At 41.0% G+C, this 20,653-nt stretch overlaps 1 protein-coding gene across 4 annotated transcripts in view; it reads right to left on the reverse strand.

Moving 5' to 3' along the window:
- Positions 1–2,437: 2,437 nt before the first annotated feature.
- Positions 2,438–20,653, reverse strand: part of APP (amyloid beta precursor protein) — a 231,062-nt gene continuing 212,846 nt past the window's right edge. For all 4 annotated transcript variants that reach the window (XM_068911547.1, XM_068911542.1, XM_068911533.1 and 1 more), the window contains 3 exons: positions 15,188–15,288; positions 11,801–11,947; positions 2,438–3,692 (listed from right to left, as the gene is read on the reverse strand). In XM_068911547.1, the coding sequence (XP_068767648.1) occupies positions 3,591–3,692; positions 11,801–11,947; positions 15,188–15,288 (350 nt within the window). In that variant the 3' untranslated portion in view covers positions 2,438–3,590. The remainder of the gene's footprint in view (positions 3,693–11,800; positions 11,948–15,187; positions 15,289–20,653) is intronic.

The following is a 20,653-nucleotide window of genomic DNA, read 5'->3' on the forward strand; positions in this document are numbered from 1 at the left end:
CATGATAGACCTAATGGAATATATAGCTGCTGCAAATTATTCTCCATAAAGGGCAACACCAGGCCTAGGTTTGTTTTTCCTAGACCACCTCATAGCTGGGGAACTAAATTCAGCAAGAGGTAGGTACCAAGCACAGAGATGAACATGCATATATGTCTTTTTTAGGGCATCTCTTCTAGCATGTGCCTGACTACGTGTGAAACATCATTTCACATCTGATACTCGCTAATCTAGTTAGAGAGAGCAAACATGAGCAACAAATACTTTTTTTTTTTCCAGGAGTTTCTGAAAGGGAAAGAGGAAGAATGGGCCTGGGCTAATCAAATTCCCTCCTGTAAAGCCTTGGAGGAGGAAGAAGGAGGTTTTGGGGCAGGCGGGCCGGCAAGGGCTCCTGCTGCCAGAGACCATCCTCAGCCCCACCGCTGAGGTACCTGCCCTTCCAGGTGATCCCTAACCCCATTCTGTCAAAACAGCTCGGGCTAGAAAACTTCTCCTATTAAGCGTATCAACTCTTCAAAACCCAGGGATATTTTTATTTTATTTATTTTTTTTTTCCCCCAGGAGCAATTTCCTCAGAGCTGGGGAGTGGAATTGTGTTTCCAGCCCGCAGCGGCATGCAGACGCCCTGCTCAGTTTATTGCGGAAGAGGATGGTAAGCAATCAATCCTGTACTTGGAAATGAGGTGCTTAGCAACTTTTCTGTGTCAGCTTTTCTACTTTATGAGCCTGCCAAACTGTTTTTATTCACTTCTAATATAATCTTTATACAATAAGGAGCCTGCATGGCTAGAGCCAGGGAGAAGGCTGCTGCCGTTACCTGGGAACGGTGATAAATTTCTAGGCAGCTTTCGAGGCAGCAACAACTATGGGAATATTGGTCTTAAAACTTTAGGAAGTTTACTGGCATCCTATGCCTTATGTGCATATCCAGGTGTGTATTTATTGCTTTTCTTCCCAGAGTGTGCATACACGGAGGGAATTGTAAAAACTGATCAGCTAATCAGTGCAGTAAAGCTATGCAGTTAACTATAAGTTGGTCCATGAGTAGGAAGAAGAGCAGCATCAGTGCCTCACCAGACAAATAACCTCACACCACAAAGACTGACTTACTGTCTGGGAATTATTGTTCAAAGCAATTGCATTTTTCTATAACTGGGATTGCGTGGGATTATGGTATTATAAGTGGGATTTTCTCTAAAGGCTGGTGGCTGCCTATATCTTATGGATTACTCTACCTTCTCCTAAATGGAATTTTGATAATGCTCCTCTAATGAGACTGCGCTAAACTGAATTACGTCCTGCTTGCGCTGAAGTGGGAGTTTTTCTATGGTACTGGACAGGTGCGCAGAAGAGGGTCTTACACATTCCTTTGTAGGGACCATGTGTGACCTTGATAACAGGAGCTACAATAACAGACATAAGGGAACCAACCTAACCCTGAATATTTGTGAAACAAAAAATTGTAGGTTCCTGGGGAGCTTTCTGGGCCTGTAGGCCTCTGCTCACCACTATCTATCTTTATGGCCTGAACAGCCCAATGTTAAAAGCAGAGATCAGAAATCCTCTGGGGGCATTCTGCAAATTCTTTAAAAAATACTGGTACCGAAGGGTCAGGAAATGGCATCAACCGCTCCCACAGTCCTGATGCCTTGCAGTGAATTCCCTTCCTTCAACAAGTATCTCAACGTAGAGGGGATGGGAGAGCAAAGTGAATAAAAGACATGGTTGGTGACAGGTAACGGGAAGCTCTGCAGTTTTCCTGTTAGGAGTTAAGGGTAACGCACGCCTACCCCTCTGGCAAGCTCACGGGTGGTTTACGAAACCACATGGGCTCTTCGCTTGCTCAGCGAACACCCTTCCTGATCAGCCGGCGCTGAATTGGCCAGACAAGGTGGGTTTTGGGGAAGGTCACGGGCAGGGAAAAGAGGCATGGCAACAGGGCTGGAGTGCGCAGCCTTGCCTTAATTCACGCCCATCGCCGCTCAGGCACGGGCTGGAGCAGCACGGCCGCGCTTTGCCGCGTGGTGGAGACTTGCGGCCGGCGCTGCTGGCAACAGGCTGCTGTGGTTTGCAGATGAGGCGAGTTAACAGGGGCTTTCCCCCCGCGTTTATCTTACTTTCTTTGTTCTGCTCCAGCTCTTGCTCCTTGGTCCTGCTTTATTTAACCTGCTTGCTGCAGAGAACAGGAAAAAAACCACTGGTTCTGCCGTGTTACCCTTCCCAAGCATCCGCTGTTGCGGTGCGACACGAGGCCTCACGAGCCGGGAAGCTCCGTCGCACCTCCACAGACAAGGCGTGCGGCAAGGTGGGGACCTCGCTGGGAGGTGACGGCGAGTCCCTCCGGGGACAGGCAGGAGGCTGGAGATGAACACTGCCGCGCTCCTCCGCGCAAGTGAGGGTGCATGGCTGCTGCACAGACACACCACCACAACGGGACTCCTCCAGGAACGTGTTTATTTACATTAAAAAAACTATTATACAAACTGGAAAAAAAAAGAAAAAAGAGAGACAGTATTGGAGAGGGGCAGGTGTGCCAAAGTCAGCAGCTGCCTCATTTCGGCCCCGCGCTGTTATTTTTGCTCCACTCTGTTCAAGCCATGAGCGTCAAGATTCGCGTGGGAAAACCTTCTCCTGCCCCTCATTCGCCCAACGGGAACGTCTGATGGTTTCTGTTTACGTGGCTTTCAAAATATTTTTCTGCCTCCAAAGAAAACTCTTGCCCAAAGGTTTTTTTCTTAATTTATTTATGTAACACAGTGTAGAAAGCTATCAATTCATAAGCAATGGTTCTGTACAATCATCCTGCAGAGGATCCCCGTTAATTTTCAACCAGCAGGCACTTTTCCCCCCCCAGAAGTGCTCACAATTAACAGGGATTCTTTTTAATATTTTTTTTAAGATCAAAAAGATACATGGAAAAGAAAATAAAGTTTACCTTTCAATGCCTAAAGTGTGCACATAAAACAGGCACAAAGAAACAAATGTGTATTCCCATGATTTCTACGTCACTAATACAGCAGGAGCAACAATCTGTACAATAATATGCAACTGCAGAGGAAAAAAATTTCAATAACTCATCTGGAATACTTTTTAAAAAATGTTGTTTTACTTTAAAATGCATAGTGATCAGAAAAAAACGCTCAGCAAAGAGAAGCAGCTAAACCCCACAGACACAGAAAGCATCCCCCATCAATTCTTAAAGCATATTTCAATTAGGACTTAATTTTTGTCACAAATCACAAGAATAATATACAACTGGCTAAGGAGCTACATGATAAATAATTGGGAAAGAGAATCTATCCATGCACTAGTTAAATACAGCTAAACTCTTTACAGTACACAAAAAACATTCATTAATAATGTAGTGTAAAGATTGAAATGTAAAGAGAAAGAGAGAGAAAATACATTACTGAGTTTATTAATTCAAGTTCAGGCATCTACTTGTGTTACAGCACAGCTGTCAAAAGGCGATAATGAGTAAATAATAAAACAGAGTGTTTTTGTTTCTTTCCATGTTATTCTATAACTGAACACCAACGGGCAGTGAAGCAATCATTCTGCTGTCCAACTCATGAGGCTGCTGTGGTGTCCTAGTTCTGCATTTGTTCAAAGAACTTGTAGGTGGGATTTTCATAGCCGTTCTGCTGCATCTTGGAAAGGTGGCGCTCCTCTGGTGTCACTGCAGCATCCACCTGTTGTGAGAAGAAGAAACCCGGGTCAGGTTCTTGTTCAATTCACAGCATATTGCATGTTTCCTCACTTACTGGCCATCCAACCTTTTTCGTATCCTCCTTTATATGCATTCAGGCAAAAACATCCTCTGAAATGCAAGATGGGTTTTCAAGCTCAGGATATATATATTAAAAAGAAAAAAAAAAAAAGGGGGGGGAAGAAGCAAGTCAGGTTCCAAGCTCAGTCACACCCTCACAAGAAAATCTAAAATAAAGGTGGTTGGAGATGGTAGGATAGGGTAGGTGTTGAGGTAACTCAACAGTTACTTGCCCAGCTGGACCAGTATCTGAGCTAGCTGCTCAGATACTTCTCCACTAAACAGAGTACTAAACCTAGGACCTGGAGGCTCTAATGTTGCCTGAGGAGACAACTGTCTCAAAAAACTCTTGTCTCCAAGAACTCTTCTCCAAGTTACACAGGACTACAAATGGCCTCAGGGAACAAAGTCAATATGCTGTGCTGCACCTGCCAATAAATGAGAAGCCCATGAACAATTTTCAAGACCTGCAGGAATGCCCCTTCTTGTTTGGACAGTCAAGGTTCACTTTTTGGATAGAGCAACATGCAGGATGAAGGTAAGGAAACAGGAACAATTCTGCAACTTGTTACTTTTATTGTAGGACTTCATGATTACCTGCCCAACTCAGCAGTACCACCTTGTGTTTTGTTTTTGTTGATTGGTTCAGAAAGTATGCAACATTGCAAGCAAAAAAGGGGATATATTTTGTACCTCCCTGCTGGACTTCCATTATTGTGTCTCCCTCCTCCCTGATACAGTATCTGTGTATTTGAGATCAACTGGATCAGAAATAAGGAATAATTCAAAGAAAACAAAAAAGATAAGAAAAAAGATAGAAAAGATAGAAAAAGCTGAAGAAGTGGCGGGAGGCTACCTTCTGTCTATACTATACTTTGCGATCTGTTGAGGGTGTAAGGTCTCAGGACCATTAAATAATTAATTAGTGAAAAATAAAATGAGAATACCAAAGAAAAATCAGAGCAGACAGGCAGAATGTGAGCCAAAATTCCACTGCACTCACTGAAGCAGAACTTTTCGAGCTTCAATATTGAATTTGGTTCAGTTTAGTGACAAAAAAGCTTGAAGTTTCTGCACTGGTTAAGTATTTCTACTAAGCAAAAACTGAACTTTCTTGATCACTTGGAAGACAGGCATAAAGGCAGCTCATTCAAGACTTCTCCACTGAATACCTGCTGCTCCACAAATTATTTTCTTCTTTCACGGAACATTACAGTAATATAGAACTTCATCAAATTAGAGTGGGTGAGAACAGTTTCTTAATGTTAATCAGGTATTTTACCTCCATTGTATGAGCTAAATAGCTGTTGTGTATTCAAAACCTACCATCTCCTGGCTATCTTGTTAACTATCTAATAAAGCAGAGCTAAGAGAGCCTGCCAGCTATTTGACAGTTCTTAAAACAGAAGGTAAAAAGTGAATTTTACACAGTCAAAAATTTAAAGTCAGGAAGGTGCCTAAGACTCTATACATATTGGTGATGAACATTTCCATGTAGATTTTTGTGAGTAATGACCTTTAGCAAAAATAGCTGTTTATTTTTAGCATAAAAATAACCTTTTGGATAATGGAAAGTGTATTCTCTCAAGAAGCCTTATATAGCAGGCTAGCTTACTCTAACCTTTTAATAGAAAAAGTACAGTAGTACTTATATTTGATGCTCTTTTTAAATCTGCTCTACAATACTAGAAACAATTCACCTCAGTGAGGACAGACTGTGACCTTCAGTAGGTTGTTACCTGATGCTCCGGAAAAAGATGAAAGGTATGTTGTTCCATGCGTGGGACAAAGGCAGATCGCTCAGCTTATTTTTGCAGCTGTTCTTTGATTGTGGTAGATTACATTTGCCTTTCCTGCAGTACCAGCAGAACATGGCTCCTATCAGAGCCATTTTCCATGCTGATGCTCTTGCATTGATTATTTAAGAGAAGAAATGGTTCTGCATGTGACACACATATTGGACTGCTCAGATGTACTGCTGACCCCAAGTCAGATCCCTTGTCCAATCCACCTCCCTTCTAATCTCCTCAGCCACGGTCCAACGCCCAAACCGCACTTTCAACCATCACTATCTTCAATCAAATCTCTTTTTTGTCATGCAATAATTGCACATTTTTGTGACATATCCAGCTTTAAGGGTCGCACCCTGCCTCCACTTGCAGGCTATTACAAAACTCTCTACAGCAGAAGTCCTGAGCCTTCCAGCAAGCCCAGGATGCCTGCCGGTGCGAAACGCAATGCCAGGCAGAAGGGATCCCTGGATCACAGGGCTGAGCTGATGAGGTGCTTCCTGTGTTTCCAATTCTGCAATATAATTTGACATTTCTGCTGCTAAAACACTATCATTCAAAGGGTGGCTTTTTTTTTTTTTTGAAGTTGTACTTGCAATGAGTAATTCTCTTATGCAACAAAACCAAAATACATTCATTTCTTCAGGTCTTGCGGCATGCTCTCAGGCAGTGGGTTATTGTCTACGGAAGTGGCGCTCTTGCTTTGAGCGTCTCTCTTTTCAGGTTTCCCTTGTTTTAGATATTGGGGGAAAAACATGTGTTTTTCTTTCCCTGCCCCTCTATGTCTCCAAAAGCAACAAAAGAAACCAACTTTCTTGCTGACAGCATGCAGTTTCCTTGGGCCAGCATATGCGGTCGGCGAGCACTCAGCTTGGCTGTCAGCAATCATTTCAATCCATCACGGCCAGGAGAACCTCTGGGAATTTCGCAGCCCGTCTCCTCTTCAACCTCTACACGTATAATGCCCAAGACACTTCTGTATAACAACCCGCTCAGCAGTGAGTACACAACTGTGCACTTGCATTTTAAAAACCTGTCTGTGTCTGCTGTTCGAGCCTTCCTTTTTAACTCCCTCCCTTTCCTGCAGAGACCTATGCCCAGCAGAGGGGGCAGCTGTGGGGCTAGTGGGGCTGGCTGAGAGGCAGTGACAGAGCTGCCACAACTCACAGCAACATCCCTGCAATTATCTCCAGGTGCTTGGCTCATTCCTGCTGTTTTACACGTCCTTTCTCCTGGGGTTGCCAACTTTCCCCTCCACAAGGCTACACCATCAGTAACCATATGCAGTCAATTAATTTCTGGCAATTCCTCGACCCTGTTGCCATTCTGTAGAACACTGTTTTCATGTGAATATTTCATTGTTACACTGGTAACAGGGCCTAACAAATCTAGTTCAATATAGGTCTTGTACAAACACATAAAAGGCCTAATGCCTGCCTTGAGGACCATGCAAATTTAACAGCATTAACTATTTCCATTGTGACAATGTCACCGCATGCCATCTGCTGCTGCTCAAGTTGTCGCTAACATGGCTGTGAAGGAAAGAGAAGAACAAAGCAGGGAAAATGGTAAGCGCTCCAGTAGCCTTTTTAGCACCCACAGAAAATCAGAACACAATACAAACGCACAGGAAAAAACATCCTTCCTTTTATTCCTGAATGGGCTGCTGTAATGTCAAGTCAGCCCTGTGTTTTACCTTACCATGCTACAGGAGTATCTGGTGCTTGTCCAAACCAAGAAGTGAGAGCCACTGGAGAGCTCACAACTAAACCCGCTGACTGCTCTAAAAGGCTCTCATCTAGGATGAAATCAAAGCCTAATATGAAGCAGTGGGGCTGAGAGATCAGGGATCTCCACAAATCAATACAGGCCTAAGAGCATTTCCCCTTTCAGGGAGGCTCATGCACTAGGCTGGGATGCAAAGGAAGGGCATGCCCGAACCTGTGCTGGACTCCTCCATATTTAAGCTTCAGATAACCTTGTATTGAACTTTATAATCTGTTTTAGCTTTAAACTTCCCAGTCACGATTTCTATCCAGGACTAAAAGATATGATAAGCCCATAAGACAACCCACTTATGGAGAAGAAACAGGGTAAGAAAACAAAACATGAAAAACAGAGTCAAAGAAAGAGGAAGCAAAAGCGACTAAAGAATCGACCAGAAACTCAGAGGAAATTCAGGAAGGAGAAAGAGATGAGGAAAAAATGTAAGGAAGGACAGTGGAAATCAGACTGAATTTTTAAAAAACTTTGTACAATACAAAAAAGTCCAATTTTGATAAACCAGTTTACAATGGAAGTCCTGTAACTTCTGAAGTACAGCATTTACAGATGAAAACTGTCAACTTAAGTGCACTACTGCTCATCCTGATCATCATCTTTACCTTTTGCTTTTATCCATTTCTATTCTAACAAACGATTTTTCAAAATTTTTTATTATATTTATTTATATTCTATATATATTTACATATATTTTACAACCTTTGACCTAAGTATTGATCTGACAAACTACATGCCTTTAGACCTGACTATTTCCTTGTCAGTAAATCACTAAAAGTCCTTTACCATTTTTCTTTCCCCTTACCATTTTAAGAAGCTTTTTGCTGCTCATTACAGAGGTGGTGGGAGTTGAACACAGTGTTCAAGACTACTGAGAAGCAGCCCAGACACCTCTCTTTTCTGTGGCCTGATGTCTCTTGAAATAACAGCTTGGACAGGTAAATAACCTCTTATTTTGCGCATGTTTGTCCATCTATCACTCTTGCTCCAGCCTACACTTTTTTCACGCAGAACATCCTAACACACAGTCAGGAAGACGGTAATATTGCAGAAAACTTGTTACGCTGCCTCTGCACATGTGGGCCAGCTCAGAAGCCCAGACAGTATGTGTAAGGCGGTCCTCAAAGATGCAGGGAACGTAACATTGTTGTTTAAATTGTGGTTTTCCTTGGTAAATGGATGCTGTCTAATATACATCTGCAGATCTGGCTTTGACAGATGAACTTTGGAGAGTACAGCTACAGTAATTTTAATGGCTCCTGTGCTACTCCTGTGATCCCTTATGTCTTTCCCCCTCCTCACATGCTCCTGTTGGAGGTGTTGCCTCTGTAACAGAAAGCAGCTGAGCTTCAGAAAGGAGATACTGAAAGAGGATGAGCTGATACAGTCGGCTGAAGTTTGGAGTATATGAGAGATGAGGATGTCTCTTTTGCCATTTGCTTTTATGGAGCAAGTAACCTCTTGCAGCCAGGTGAGGTGGGCGCACCAACATAAAATATCCCCAGAAGGTTTGCTGGAGCTCATCTGTGCATATATAATAGGTTAATTTCAATCACTCCGTCATCTATTTACGTACTTGTGACTGTCCTTTTTTCTGGTAAGGATGAATCACTTCAAAATATTTATATGGTCAAACTTATGATAAAATTATGACACTTTTTCAAAATAGGAAAGGTATTTTTCTCCTCAGAACTTCAAAAGAGCCTAACAGGATTTTTCATAACACCTTTTGTTAAAGAAATCACAGTGGAGTGAGAACAAGTATTACAGTCAGAGATTACTTTTTTGGAAGACAGGAATACAGGTGGAATAGGACCTGTTTTGTAATCTTTGCATCCATTATTACGGACCTAAATTTTCACAATAGTTTCTGACATGCAACAAACAGACAGGTTGCAGGATTTGTTAAAACAAACCCAGCCAATCTAGATCTAATGTACAACTATTTTTACAGCACGTTTTACTTTTTAGTGAACAGCCCACTGCAGGCACATCTGTGCTAGATAAATTAATCTTTCAAATGGAATATCTTAATTTTGAAGTCATTTTAATAATAAATATCTACTGTACGTGAATCTTTGTTTTTCATCAAGTAACTGCTACACAATTTTCACTACCCTAAGGGAAAAATAGGTGTTATGCCTTTCTTGCAGGTGAGAAACTGAGGTTGTGCGGTTTGCCAACAGCATGGAACAAGTCTGGCAGAATTAGGAATCCTGGATGCCAATGGCAGACCCAATCCAGTGACTCTACCATGTGAGAAGAGAAGATTGAGAGGGGATCTCATCAACGTGTATAAGTATCTGAAGGGGGAGTGTCAAGAGGATGAGGCCAGCCTCTTCTCCGTGGTGCCCAGCAACAGGACAAGAGGCAATGGGCAGAAACTGAACCACAGGAAGTTCCACCTGAACCTGAGGACAAACTTCTTCACTGTGAGGGTGACAGAGCGTTGGAACAGGTTGCCCAGAGAGGTAGTGGAGTCTCCTTCGCTGGAGATATTCAAAACCCGCCTGGATGTGATCCTGGGCAATATGCTCTAGGTGACCCTGCTTGAGCAGGGAGGTTGGACTAGATGATCTCCAGAGGTCCCTTCCAACCTAAACGATTCTGTGATTCTGTGACACCATCTACAGTGTGGTACTATTAATTGACTAATATTCTTGGCATATCCTTGTGCTACACCGTTAGGTTGTTTTGTGTAAAAGTTTTTATTCCCTAAGTTAGGCTGTCATTTTGACATGAACAGTTTGTTTGGATTGTGCATCTTATTTCCAGCAATTAGGCCAACATTTCCAAGCTCATTTTCACTGAAGAAAGCTCCTAAGAATCTTAAGATTATCCTCTCTATATCATTCCATCAGGTACAATATCTCTGCAGTTTTAAGGCTGTACTGCAATACTGATATATCCACATTCAATGTCCAATTCAGGGCTTCGGCCCAGCAAGCCTCTTGACCTGTTCTGTTGTGGCTAAATGCAGTCAAAGGAGGGTCTCAGCTGGGCAACCCCAGCTCACAGCCAGGACCTTCCTCCCAGCACCTCTGGGTGTCCCCAGGCATGCGAGCTCCAGCGCGGAGTCCCGGGCAGGTGGTTTCAGCAGGACGAACACTCACCGACACGCGTCTCACACCGCAGCTGACGTACAACTGTTGGCAGCAGAAACTGACTGGGCTGTTTAAAATTCAAGCCTGTTTGAATTTTCCACAAAATGGGTTGAAAGCTTTCACACGGAAAGTTAAAACACATTCTTAGTTGCTTTCTTCTGCCTCTCAGTCCAAAATTCTGCATGGCTTGTTGGAACTCAAATCTATCCTGCGTGTAAGAGAGCGCTCTTCCCAAGCAGTTGGTGCTCTTCTCATCTTGTCTCTTTGGAAGGTTTTAAACCATGAGGAAAAGCACAGCCTAGACTTTGGGAGGTTGAAGTCAAAGGCTTACTCAAACGTTTTTAAGACTCTTCACTGCCGCCAAAAATGAATACGAGGGATGTCTTCTAATGCACATGTTCCATCTAGTACGACTAGAGTAAGGTTCAATTGACTCAAGGTGAAACCAATGTAACTGTGGACTTGAACAAGATTTAGTTTCAACTAAAAATTTCAAATACTGGTTTTAGAAGGCAAAAAACATAAAATGTCTGAAGTGCTGCGTAATATAAAGTACTACTTGCACACCAGATAGTCCCACAGCAAACTTCTAGATATCAACACACAGAGGGAGGAGCAAAGGCAGGGAAAAAGGTATATGAACCCCCTTCCAGTTCTCCTAATCAAGTTTTTCCTATTTATAGACACTCTTTCTTAAATCCAAGCAACAGATCTTGTAGTTTGAATTACTGTAAATGGATCACAGCTTTACTTGGAAGATTGTGAAGATACAATGGCTTTCATCTCGAAAAACTCACATTAAATTTTGATATTTTATGTGTGTGTCTCAAATCTATGAGGTTCAGATTAGCCATAAATCAAAAGCTTTTGGTGGCAGAAGTTAATCTTGTTTAGAGAACAAAAAGTAATAAAGTATCTGTACAAGAAAAACCCTTGTAGCATTCAGCATAATCCACACAAGACCCGCCTCAAACCTTTATGTGCAAACTACAGAAAGAAGTCTTTGTGTGTGAATTCCCAGCAACAGTAAAAACAGATTTTTCTCCTCGTGCTGTATCTGCTCATTGACTACTATCAAATTTCCTGTAAAATGAACTTCTGTGTTATACGGTAATTAATCTGGGTTAATTCCAGAACAATTTTTTGTGGTTTTACACCCAACTGGACATGGTTTATACTGTGTCTATAATTACTGACTGAGGTAATGCAATTCCACTGTGCTACACACAACCACTCTGACTTTGAATACTGGGCTAGCCAAAGAAAACAGGCTTCTTTCTTTGTAAACACTTTTATGGAGCAGTGTGTTGATTGTGCTGTTTGTGTGACACCACTTGTGCTTAGAAGCCTTGTCTTACCTCCACAACACCGTGGTGAATAGATGTGTACTGCTTCTTCTTCAGCATCACCAAAGTAATGACAATCACTGTTGCTATGACAACACCTCCCACCATTAGTCCAATGATGGCACCTTTATTTGAACCCACATCTTCAGCGAAGAACACCTACAAAAGAAAAATAAAATAAGGTGGCTAATAAAAACCTTACCGAGTGTTTGGCTAATGCGTCCAGCTGTCAGAGCTATTCAAAGCCTATTGAAGTATCTGTAATTAAACGCTCTTGCGTGTCATCCTAATTATTCAAAATGGGATCACTGCAGTACAGAGCTCTCCTAGCTGGAGAGGAGGTACAGAAGTGTTTTTTATTGCCTGTAGCGTAGCAGTTTTGTGCCTAAGTAGAAGACTGATCTCTACGTCTTTTAAATCAGCACCTTACATAGGTCTTAGAGGCAACAGAAGTGTGACAGTAGCTCTCTTCTCTCCCTTTTTTAAAAAAGGAATAGTCAAGCTAATTGCAAAATGACTGATAAGCTCATAGAGCAGTAACCAGGGAGCATACAAATTTCTTTATTTTTAGAATGCAAACAATGAAATTGTGTGTAACTCAACATCTCTTCAGCTTGTTGGGACCAAGTCTGATGCACCGGTTTGATAAAGGAGTAGAGAAGTCCTGTAGGACGACAGTGAAACATACAAGACCAGCTAGGAGAAAATTCTCACAGCAGATCGACAAGAGCCCAGCAAACACGAGCATGCTAATTTAAGTGACTAGCAAGGGAGTCATTGAGCTTTCACCGGGCAAAGGGCGAATGAGCTACACCTGGATGATGACAATCCTCTTGCGAGACCAAGCTGACATGACAGTTTTGTGAAAAACAGAAGATCTACTTGAATTGTGCATATGGATAAGGCAAATCAGTGAACAGTAAGATGCTTTACCATGCATTTAATTAGGCTGCCTGTTAGAAATGGGAACAGGTATGAAAACTGGGTGATTGTTTTCACTGTCCCATTTTGTATTCAAGTAATATGTTGAATTATTTTACTTCTATGCATGTTTTACAAACTTTTTGTCTGCTGGTCAATAGAAGGCTTTTATTATTGTTATTTTTAACCAAATGGGCAAAATGGATTGGAGAACACATTACAGTCAGAGGACTGTAAGACTACCCTCACTCTGAAAGACTAAATTCTTTGATAAGTATTTAACAAAAATGTAAGGGGAAGCAGGAAACCTGCTGAGAATTATAATGAGCTGTATTACATTTGCACTCTTTAAAAAACACAGTCTTCCTCAGAGAGGTATTAAAACATGCAGTATAAATATGCATATCGATCCTAGTTGTAAGCAAGAAATGTGTTTAAACAAAGTTCAAAATTCACTGGAAAGCAGGCACAACGGACAGCATAAACTGATATGTAGTAGTAACTTCTTCTGTCAATGTTATCTGTACAGGAATGAAAGTCTGTTACCATACTATTTTAGAGCACCCTGGAATATCCCAGCTAATATGCATGTGCAGTAGAGGAAGGCCTTAAGCATACTGAATTATGAAAATGGATTTAATATATAGTTAAAACATTAATACCCATAAAGAGGAAAATAACTACAATTTCAGATCAATTAGAAGTTTGCATGTAAAATACAATGCATACCTGAATTCAAAACAATATCTTAAGGAGACTTTCAGAAAATCCTTCTCTTTTCTAAGTAAAAGCCAGGTGAAAGTATTTTTCTACTTACTGCTTTTGAATTTAAACTAACACAGAAGATGTCTTCAAATTCTAACCTCAAAACCAACTTTGGCTGGGAATAAGGAGAATACACAACTTTAGAACAACTCGAAACGGCTATATCCGTTTAATCACTGACAAGTCTACTCAGAGGGTATCAGCTAGGATGTGACAGACGTGCAATGCATTGTAAGCCATCATTCCAGTATTTTCTCAATGATACTGGCCTCCTTGTTCAATCTCAACTGAAAAAAAAAAAAAAGTGCTAGAGGACAGCTTACTAATTTTTAAATAACGATTGTAGCTGTTGGGGAGAGGTATGACACAGAACGCTTTAAAAAGGTTGAAAACTCCTGTGCTAAGCATGGCCCATTATCCAAGTGCATGGATCCCAATGATAGGGGGGTAGCTTGCAGCTCCAAACTGCTTGGGGTCCAACCACAGCACTTCGACATTAAAGGTTACTCTAGTAAAGCGCACGTGATACAGAATCGATAATATAGGAACGACTGTACGAAAACATGTTTCTGCAAGTTTCTTCCCTTCAGTAAACTCGCATAGGTTTACTCCATCAGCATGTTTAACTCATCTGAGCTAAGCATGTCAGAATTTCCCAAATTAGTGCTAATGCATTTTGGATTAGCTCATCAAACTGGGAATTCTCAGTTCTCAGCATCAAAGAGATGGCAGAATATCTTTTTACACAGTGATTGCCTAGTTCAAATGCAAATATGAGTCTCACGCTAATTTTAATTTTCAGCACTACTTGGCTTTAAGAACATATTTTACAAAAAAGCTTTCAAGTTTATTATCGAGATATTGAAAGTCAGAGAAGTGAAATCTCATCGTGTAATACACCTTCACAAACCGGGAAGCATAACAGGTTTATAGTCAGCACTGCTGTGTGGGTTCTTCATTACTTATTAAGGGACGGCAAAAAGCCTTTAGAAGATGCTTATTCTCACTTACACTGCTTTTGTTTGTTACTTTTCAGAAGTATCACAGTTCCAAAGGGGAATAATATTTTGCTCCTATCTGCCCTTCACCTGTTAATAATATGCCCTACGGAACAAAACAGAGAGATATAACCAAGCACAAATTAAAATTAAGGCCAATGCAGAATCTCCTCTTATCCCAAGCAGGAAATCTTCTGAGAGGTTGTGCTCTATGGAGATTGGCTCCTTCATGCACCATTACCATCTATTGTGAGAGAGGAGGAATCTATTCCCAAAACAGAGTCACTCGTCAGTACCACTCTCTTTCTTGCTGCACCCTGCTGGGTCTGCATCAGACTTCTTTTTACCTACTTAGCACTGCTCTTCCTCTGCATCTCCGCTCTTCAGTCATGTGATCCCTGACAATGAGAGATGGACTGTGGGGAAGCTATTGCACAAATGACCACATCTAGTCGCATACAATCACAAGGGCAGGAACTGTCAGCCTTGCCCCTAATGTCACACTTGATGACAGTCAGTTTTTGCTGCTGAAATTATTCCAGATTTACTCCCGTTTAAGAGAGAATGAGAAGAAGCAGAATCTGTTCACATAAAAACTTTTTTGAGGCAATTTTGACATCCCTATCCACATCGCTCGGGGGAAACGCGGCCATAATTAGCCCACACGCTGAGCACTTAATCATCAATTCAAAACGCACACGTTTTGTTCACTTACCAGCTTTTGATGATGCACTTCGTATCCTGAGTCATGCCGGAACTCCGCATCCATCTTTACTTCCGATATCTCTTCTGTTTTAACATTGGTCAACCCGGAACCTGCATTGCACCGCAACGACAACTCATTAACGTCCTCGATTCAATTATGCTCCACTTACCTCCACCATTACAAGAGCAGAAGGCAACGCTATTATTTGCACAGATGAAGCGTGATGCAACGTTCACACAAGATGAGGTGTGAAAGGGAACTGGGAGAGAAGTGAGCTATAGCTGATGTTTCATTCCCACTAAGGTGACAGAGAATAAGCTGGTAAAATTTCTCCTCTGTTAACGTTCCTTAATCCACTGCAGCTACGTTGGTACACGCGCTAAAGGCTTTCAGGATGATATACCACAAGAACTAAGCTGCAGGAGACTAACAGTGGTTCCCAGAACTGGCTCAGGGAATGAAGACAGATCCACTCTGACAGTCTCTCTAGAAACACCGAGGAAATTTGATGTTTAGGCTGAAATCTTCCTCCTCCCTAGCTCAGGCTGATGTGAGGAAAAAGACATATCCACAGTGTGAGGTGGGGAACCCCAGATACTAAATTCTCCTGTTTCCAGTGAGTCTGTACCTTATGCACAAACATGCATAAGAGTTATTAAAAATGTCTGTGAAGTTTACAGAACTCTTGTTTTTATAGTGCAGACTGTTCAGAACTAATATGATTGAAATTTTGATTTCTGCCTGAGAAATTACTCCGCCTCTTGATTAGAAGCAGATAGTAAAGCAAGTAACCAAAGCTTGCAGTGATTTTAATCATGCATAGTTTGCAGTCCTATTCTTCCCTTATGGATGTGAAGGGGGGATGCTGCACTAGCTGGAAAGGAGGACAGGATTTCCTCCTGGCCATAGGAGGACTAGCCAGACTTGTAACAGCTGAAGAGCGCAGCTGATGTGTATATCTATGCATGTTTTGTCCTGAAAAATTGGCTCTGGCTCACAGAGAACATATGGGTATTCATGTAGCTGGTTGTTTTCCTTCTTAGTGCCACTGCCTGACGTGTGTATTTCTCGGAGATACAAACACTACAGAAATACGGTATTTATGAGAAGATATCTCCTCACCCTATGTAATGTGATAAGAATATATGAGCCAATTCAGATTCCTTGCCTGTATCTATTCTAGCATTTTATCCCCTCTATTCCCCTCCCCAAGCTTTCACTCTGATTCCTAGCCTGTTGGTCTGACTTTCAGCCCCAATGTATGGAAATTTAAATTTCTTCAAAACTCTCAACACTATTGACTGCTCTTGTTCTCCAGTGTCTCAGGTGAAGACTTCCAAGTGCCGATGAGTTCCACAATCTGAAGTACCACTGAATGAAAGAGTTATTCCCCTTTTACTGCTTTTGAATTTGCCTTTTTTTCATTAAATGGTGATTTAGTCTTGATTTGTGAGACAATGACAACAGAAATTCCCCAGAACTTGTCTAGGCTGTACCGACAATCCTATTCATGGGTTCTGATTTTGCTTTTCACAAACAAACCATCCAAAAGAGAGAATAAGAATAATCTCCATGCAGTAAAGTATTTATGGTTATTTTATTGGTCTGACTGTCTCATAAACTCTAACTTAGTAATTGTCTTCTCTCTCTCTCTTTTTTTTTTTTTTAAAGAACAAAGTATTTGTGGCTCTCAAATATTTTTATCAAGCAGCTGATTTTTGATGCCACTTTACACAACTAAGTCTGACACAGGTATACTACGACATTTATATCCAAGAGGCCATTTCTAAAGCCAAGAACTGTAAAGTACATAAGGAACTGCAGTTTGAAAACAAACCATGATATTCTGTCAATGAAATGCAGCAGGAAATGGAGATGAAGGAAATGAAACCCACATGGTGCCTGAAAGGACGTTTAATTATCTATCGCTAAAGCAGCTATGGTTAGTTTTCCAAACTAAAATAAGAATACAATTCACTCTGCTTTCTGCACAATCTCAAAATAGCTCCTGTATCTGCATCAACAGGAAATAAAGCAAGTGAGAACACATATTTGGCAGCAGAGACTCGCTTCTTCAAATCCTCTGCCTTTTTGGTGCTAGGATTCAGAGGGGAGAAACAATAACGGAATAGCAGCTTTTCACATAGTTGAAACAGTTGGGGGGCAAAGGGCTTTCCTAGGACTTAGTTCACTGCCCATAGCTGTAACGGCTGAAGAGGTGGCTGTTCCCAGCTGCTTGTCCACTGTCCGCCGCCACTTGTATGGAAGCTCCCTTGAGGCAAGGACTTCGGGAAGTACAGAACTTTATTGCTATAGCTAGCAAACTGAATGAAGCTATAATATTGATTAGAATATATGCATGCAAATATGTGATACATTGGTGAAGAATCAACTTGTCTTTTGTTGACAGAAGTCCTGCCTCCCAAATCTAGAGGCAACTGAAGGAGTTAGCAAGCAAATGGATAAAAGTGATTTAGCTTAGAGGGAATCTGGATTTCCAAAACTCCTTTGAGAAGGACCCTCATCAAAGATCTCGCAGCAGCTAAGAGGGCAAGGATTAAGAGGGAAGGCCCTACGTGACTTTCTGTAGCTGATTAAAAGGTAGGAAACAAAGTGTAAATACCTATTTTTCACAATGGAGGAAGGTTACCAGCAGGGTCCAACAAGGATCTGTGCTGTGCTATTCGTAGTGATCCAGATAAGGGAGTGAATGGTACAGTGAGAAAGTTTATCAAAACAAAAATAATAAAAATGAGGGTAGACAAAGTACAACCAGCTGCAAAGAACTGCAGAAATTCTGAGCGCACAACAAAAGGGAAATGAAATTCAATGCTGATATAATGTAAAGCGATGCACACAGGGAAAAATAACCCTAACTATACATACACAACATTGGGCTCTAAATTAGTTCTGTTTCACCCAGGACAGAGACCTTGGAGTCACTGTGGATAATTCTCTGTGGGCAGTTGGCTCAGTAGCAGTCAAAAAGGCAAAGAGAAAGTTAGGAATAATTACGAAGGAATAGAGAACACAGAAAACATCATTAAACCACTGTATTAATCTATGATGCATCCTCACTTTAAACCCAGCTATCAGTTCTGGTCATCCCATCTCCACAGGGTACAGAAGAACTAAAAAAGGCACAAAGAAGGAGGACAATAATGATCACTGACATGGAATGGCTTCTAGACAAGGAAGGGCTAGACAAATCAGGAGTCTTCAGATCGGAAAAGAGACAGCTAAGTGGGAACACTGCAGAGGGCCATACAACTGTGAATGACGTGGAGAAAGTCAACAGGAAACGATTATTCATTACTTCTAACAAAGAGCAGGACACCAACACAATAAGGACACAGCAGATTGGAAAGTAACAAAAGAAAGTATATATGTGTGTGTGTGTGTGTGTGTGTGTGTGTGTATACATATATATGTATTTGGAACAATGCAAACTTGGACTGTGGAACTCTTTGGCACAAATTATAAGCACGTAGAAGCATGCAAAAGAACAAATGCAAAGAAGAAAGGTTCATCCATGGTTACTAAACACAATGATGAAGACACAATTTCCAGTTCTGGAAGCCTATCAAATGCTGATTGCCAAAAGCTCAGTGGATGTGCTAGCAATACAGGGAGAGGTGAAACCTGCAAGTATCCTGCACGCGCAATGGCTAGAGACTGGACACTGGGCTTGAGGACTTCTATTCTTGGCTCTAACCACTGAGTGAAAACAAGATAGGTTAGCTTAGACTGGGGGTCTTGGATAACTGCAATTAGGAGCAGCCAAACACCACAGGCAGGAATTACAGCAGCTTTTCAGCTGGCAGAACCGAGGGCAGCAGCCCTCACCTCAGGGAGGGACCGAGGGTGGGAAGTTTATCAGTAGGCTCAGCCGCAAGTGGAAAAAAAGACATGATCAAATCTTCAGGCTTTCCTAAGCCTCATTTCTCTGACTGGCTGTTCCCCTTCCTCCCTCCATTCCCATTTTAAGGTAACACGGGAGCCGTACTTCCAGGGTATGGCAGGTTGACCAATCTTTTGTTGTGAGACCAAGCAGAACATCTCTGTTTTGGGCTAATGTGATCAAGGTCTGGTGGTCTACTTGGTCTTATTCACCAACCCAAAAATTGCCATGAGATCTGAACACAAAATAGGGCCTGCTGTTAGGAAGTTAATACTGTTTGGCTTAATGAAATTTGTGCATGGTATCTAGTAAAGGAAGAAGGTCAGGAATAGAGAGAGATGAAACTTTTATTGCACTAACAAATGCGACAGTAATTTTTCTTTCCTCTTTTCTCCCTTAGAAGTGAAGAAAAAGACAATTAAAAGTATGATTAGGGTAAACTAGTGGTCTTCTGCAAACAATTAATTATATGATAAAAGACCCATGACTCTGTACTGGAATCAAATACTTGGTATGAGACTATATACAGGGCTATAAACCGTCTTTCTGTAACTTTGCATTATAGAAGAATTGCTATTTAACTTCCCTCTGTTTCCAATTCATTAACCTTCTCGTCGTAGTGAATACATATTTAAATATACATGCTATAATCAAAGATTTATTTTTCAAAGGTAGTAACTAAAGAGGGAAAAAAAAATTAAGGGTCTTTTGAAAAGCTTTATCAGAGGGTTGCGAATCAGGTAAGAAGGAAAAAACTAAGGGTTGGCTAATATTGCTTCACCCTTGTACTGAAGAAAAGCATACAAAGAAGAGCTAGCTACGTGACCAGGTCCTTAATTCTGACCCAGAATAAGTCATGTTTTTTCATTGTCAAATCTAAAATATACAACGCAGCCACAAAAGCCAATGTAAAAGAAGAAAAATGAGAGTAAGCCTGATGGCAAATTCACAAATAATCATAATTATTAATCCTTTTTCTTCTGAAATGTATACTATCTTTAGGGGCTGGTGTTCCTAATTACTTCAATTTATAAATGTTACAGTTCAGCTGGTAAATAAATCAACTTGTATCTCCTTAGCAAAACTAAAAAATCTATTTAGCCATCGAAACTATGTTTTAGAGCGTCCAATAAAATCCAATGAGCTAGTTAACGTTATTATATTTGAGAAAATAAAGTATTTATTAAGAATGAAAGGTTTGCCTGCTTACTGTATATGTATCAGAAAATAAGATTCAATTGCTTTTTTCTCGCTTTGCTCTTGAGTACTTAAGGCTGTTGAATGCCAGCCTTTTAATTATATTGCTGTTAATTAGCAATGTTAATTACTTTTATATACATATATAGTCCAAACATCAAAAAGAACGGTGTATATATAAGCTTAATTATTCCCTGCTCTTAAAGAAAAAAAAAGTCCACAGGGAGTTAAAAAGTACTCATATGAAATAAAAACAAATCAGTGGCTTTGAGGAACATTTTACTCTCATACAGATGTGCTGTTGTGTTTGTGTAAATATATATTTAGGCTTTAAGAAGAACAATAATAAAGATGATACAATGAATTTCACCAAGGAA

The sequence above is a fragment of the Struthio camelus genome, chromosome 1 (genome assembly GCF_040807025.1).
Source record: "Struthio camelus isolate bStrCam1 chromosome 1, bStrCam1.hap1, whole genome shotgun sequence".
NCBI lineage: Eukaryota > Metazoa > Chordata > Aves > Struthioniformes > Struthionidae > Struthio > Struthio camelus.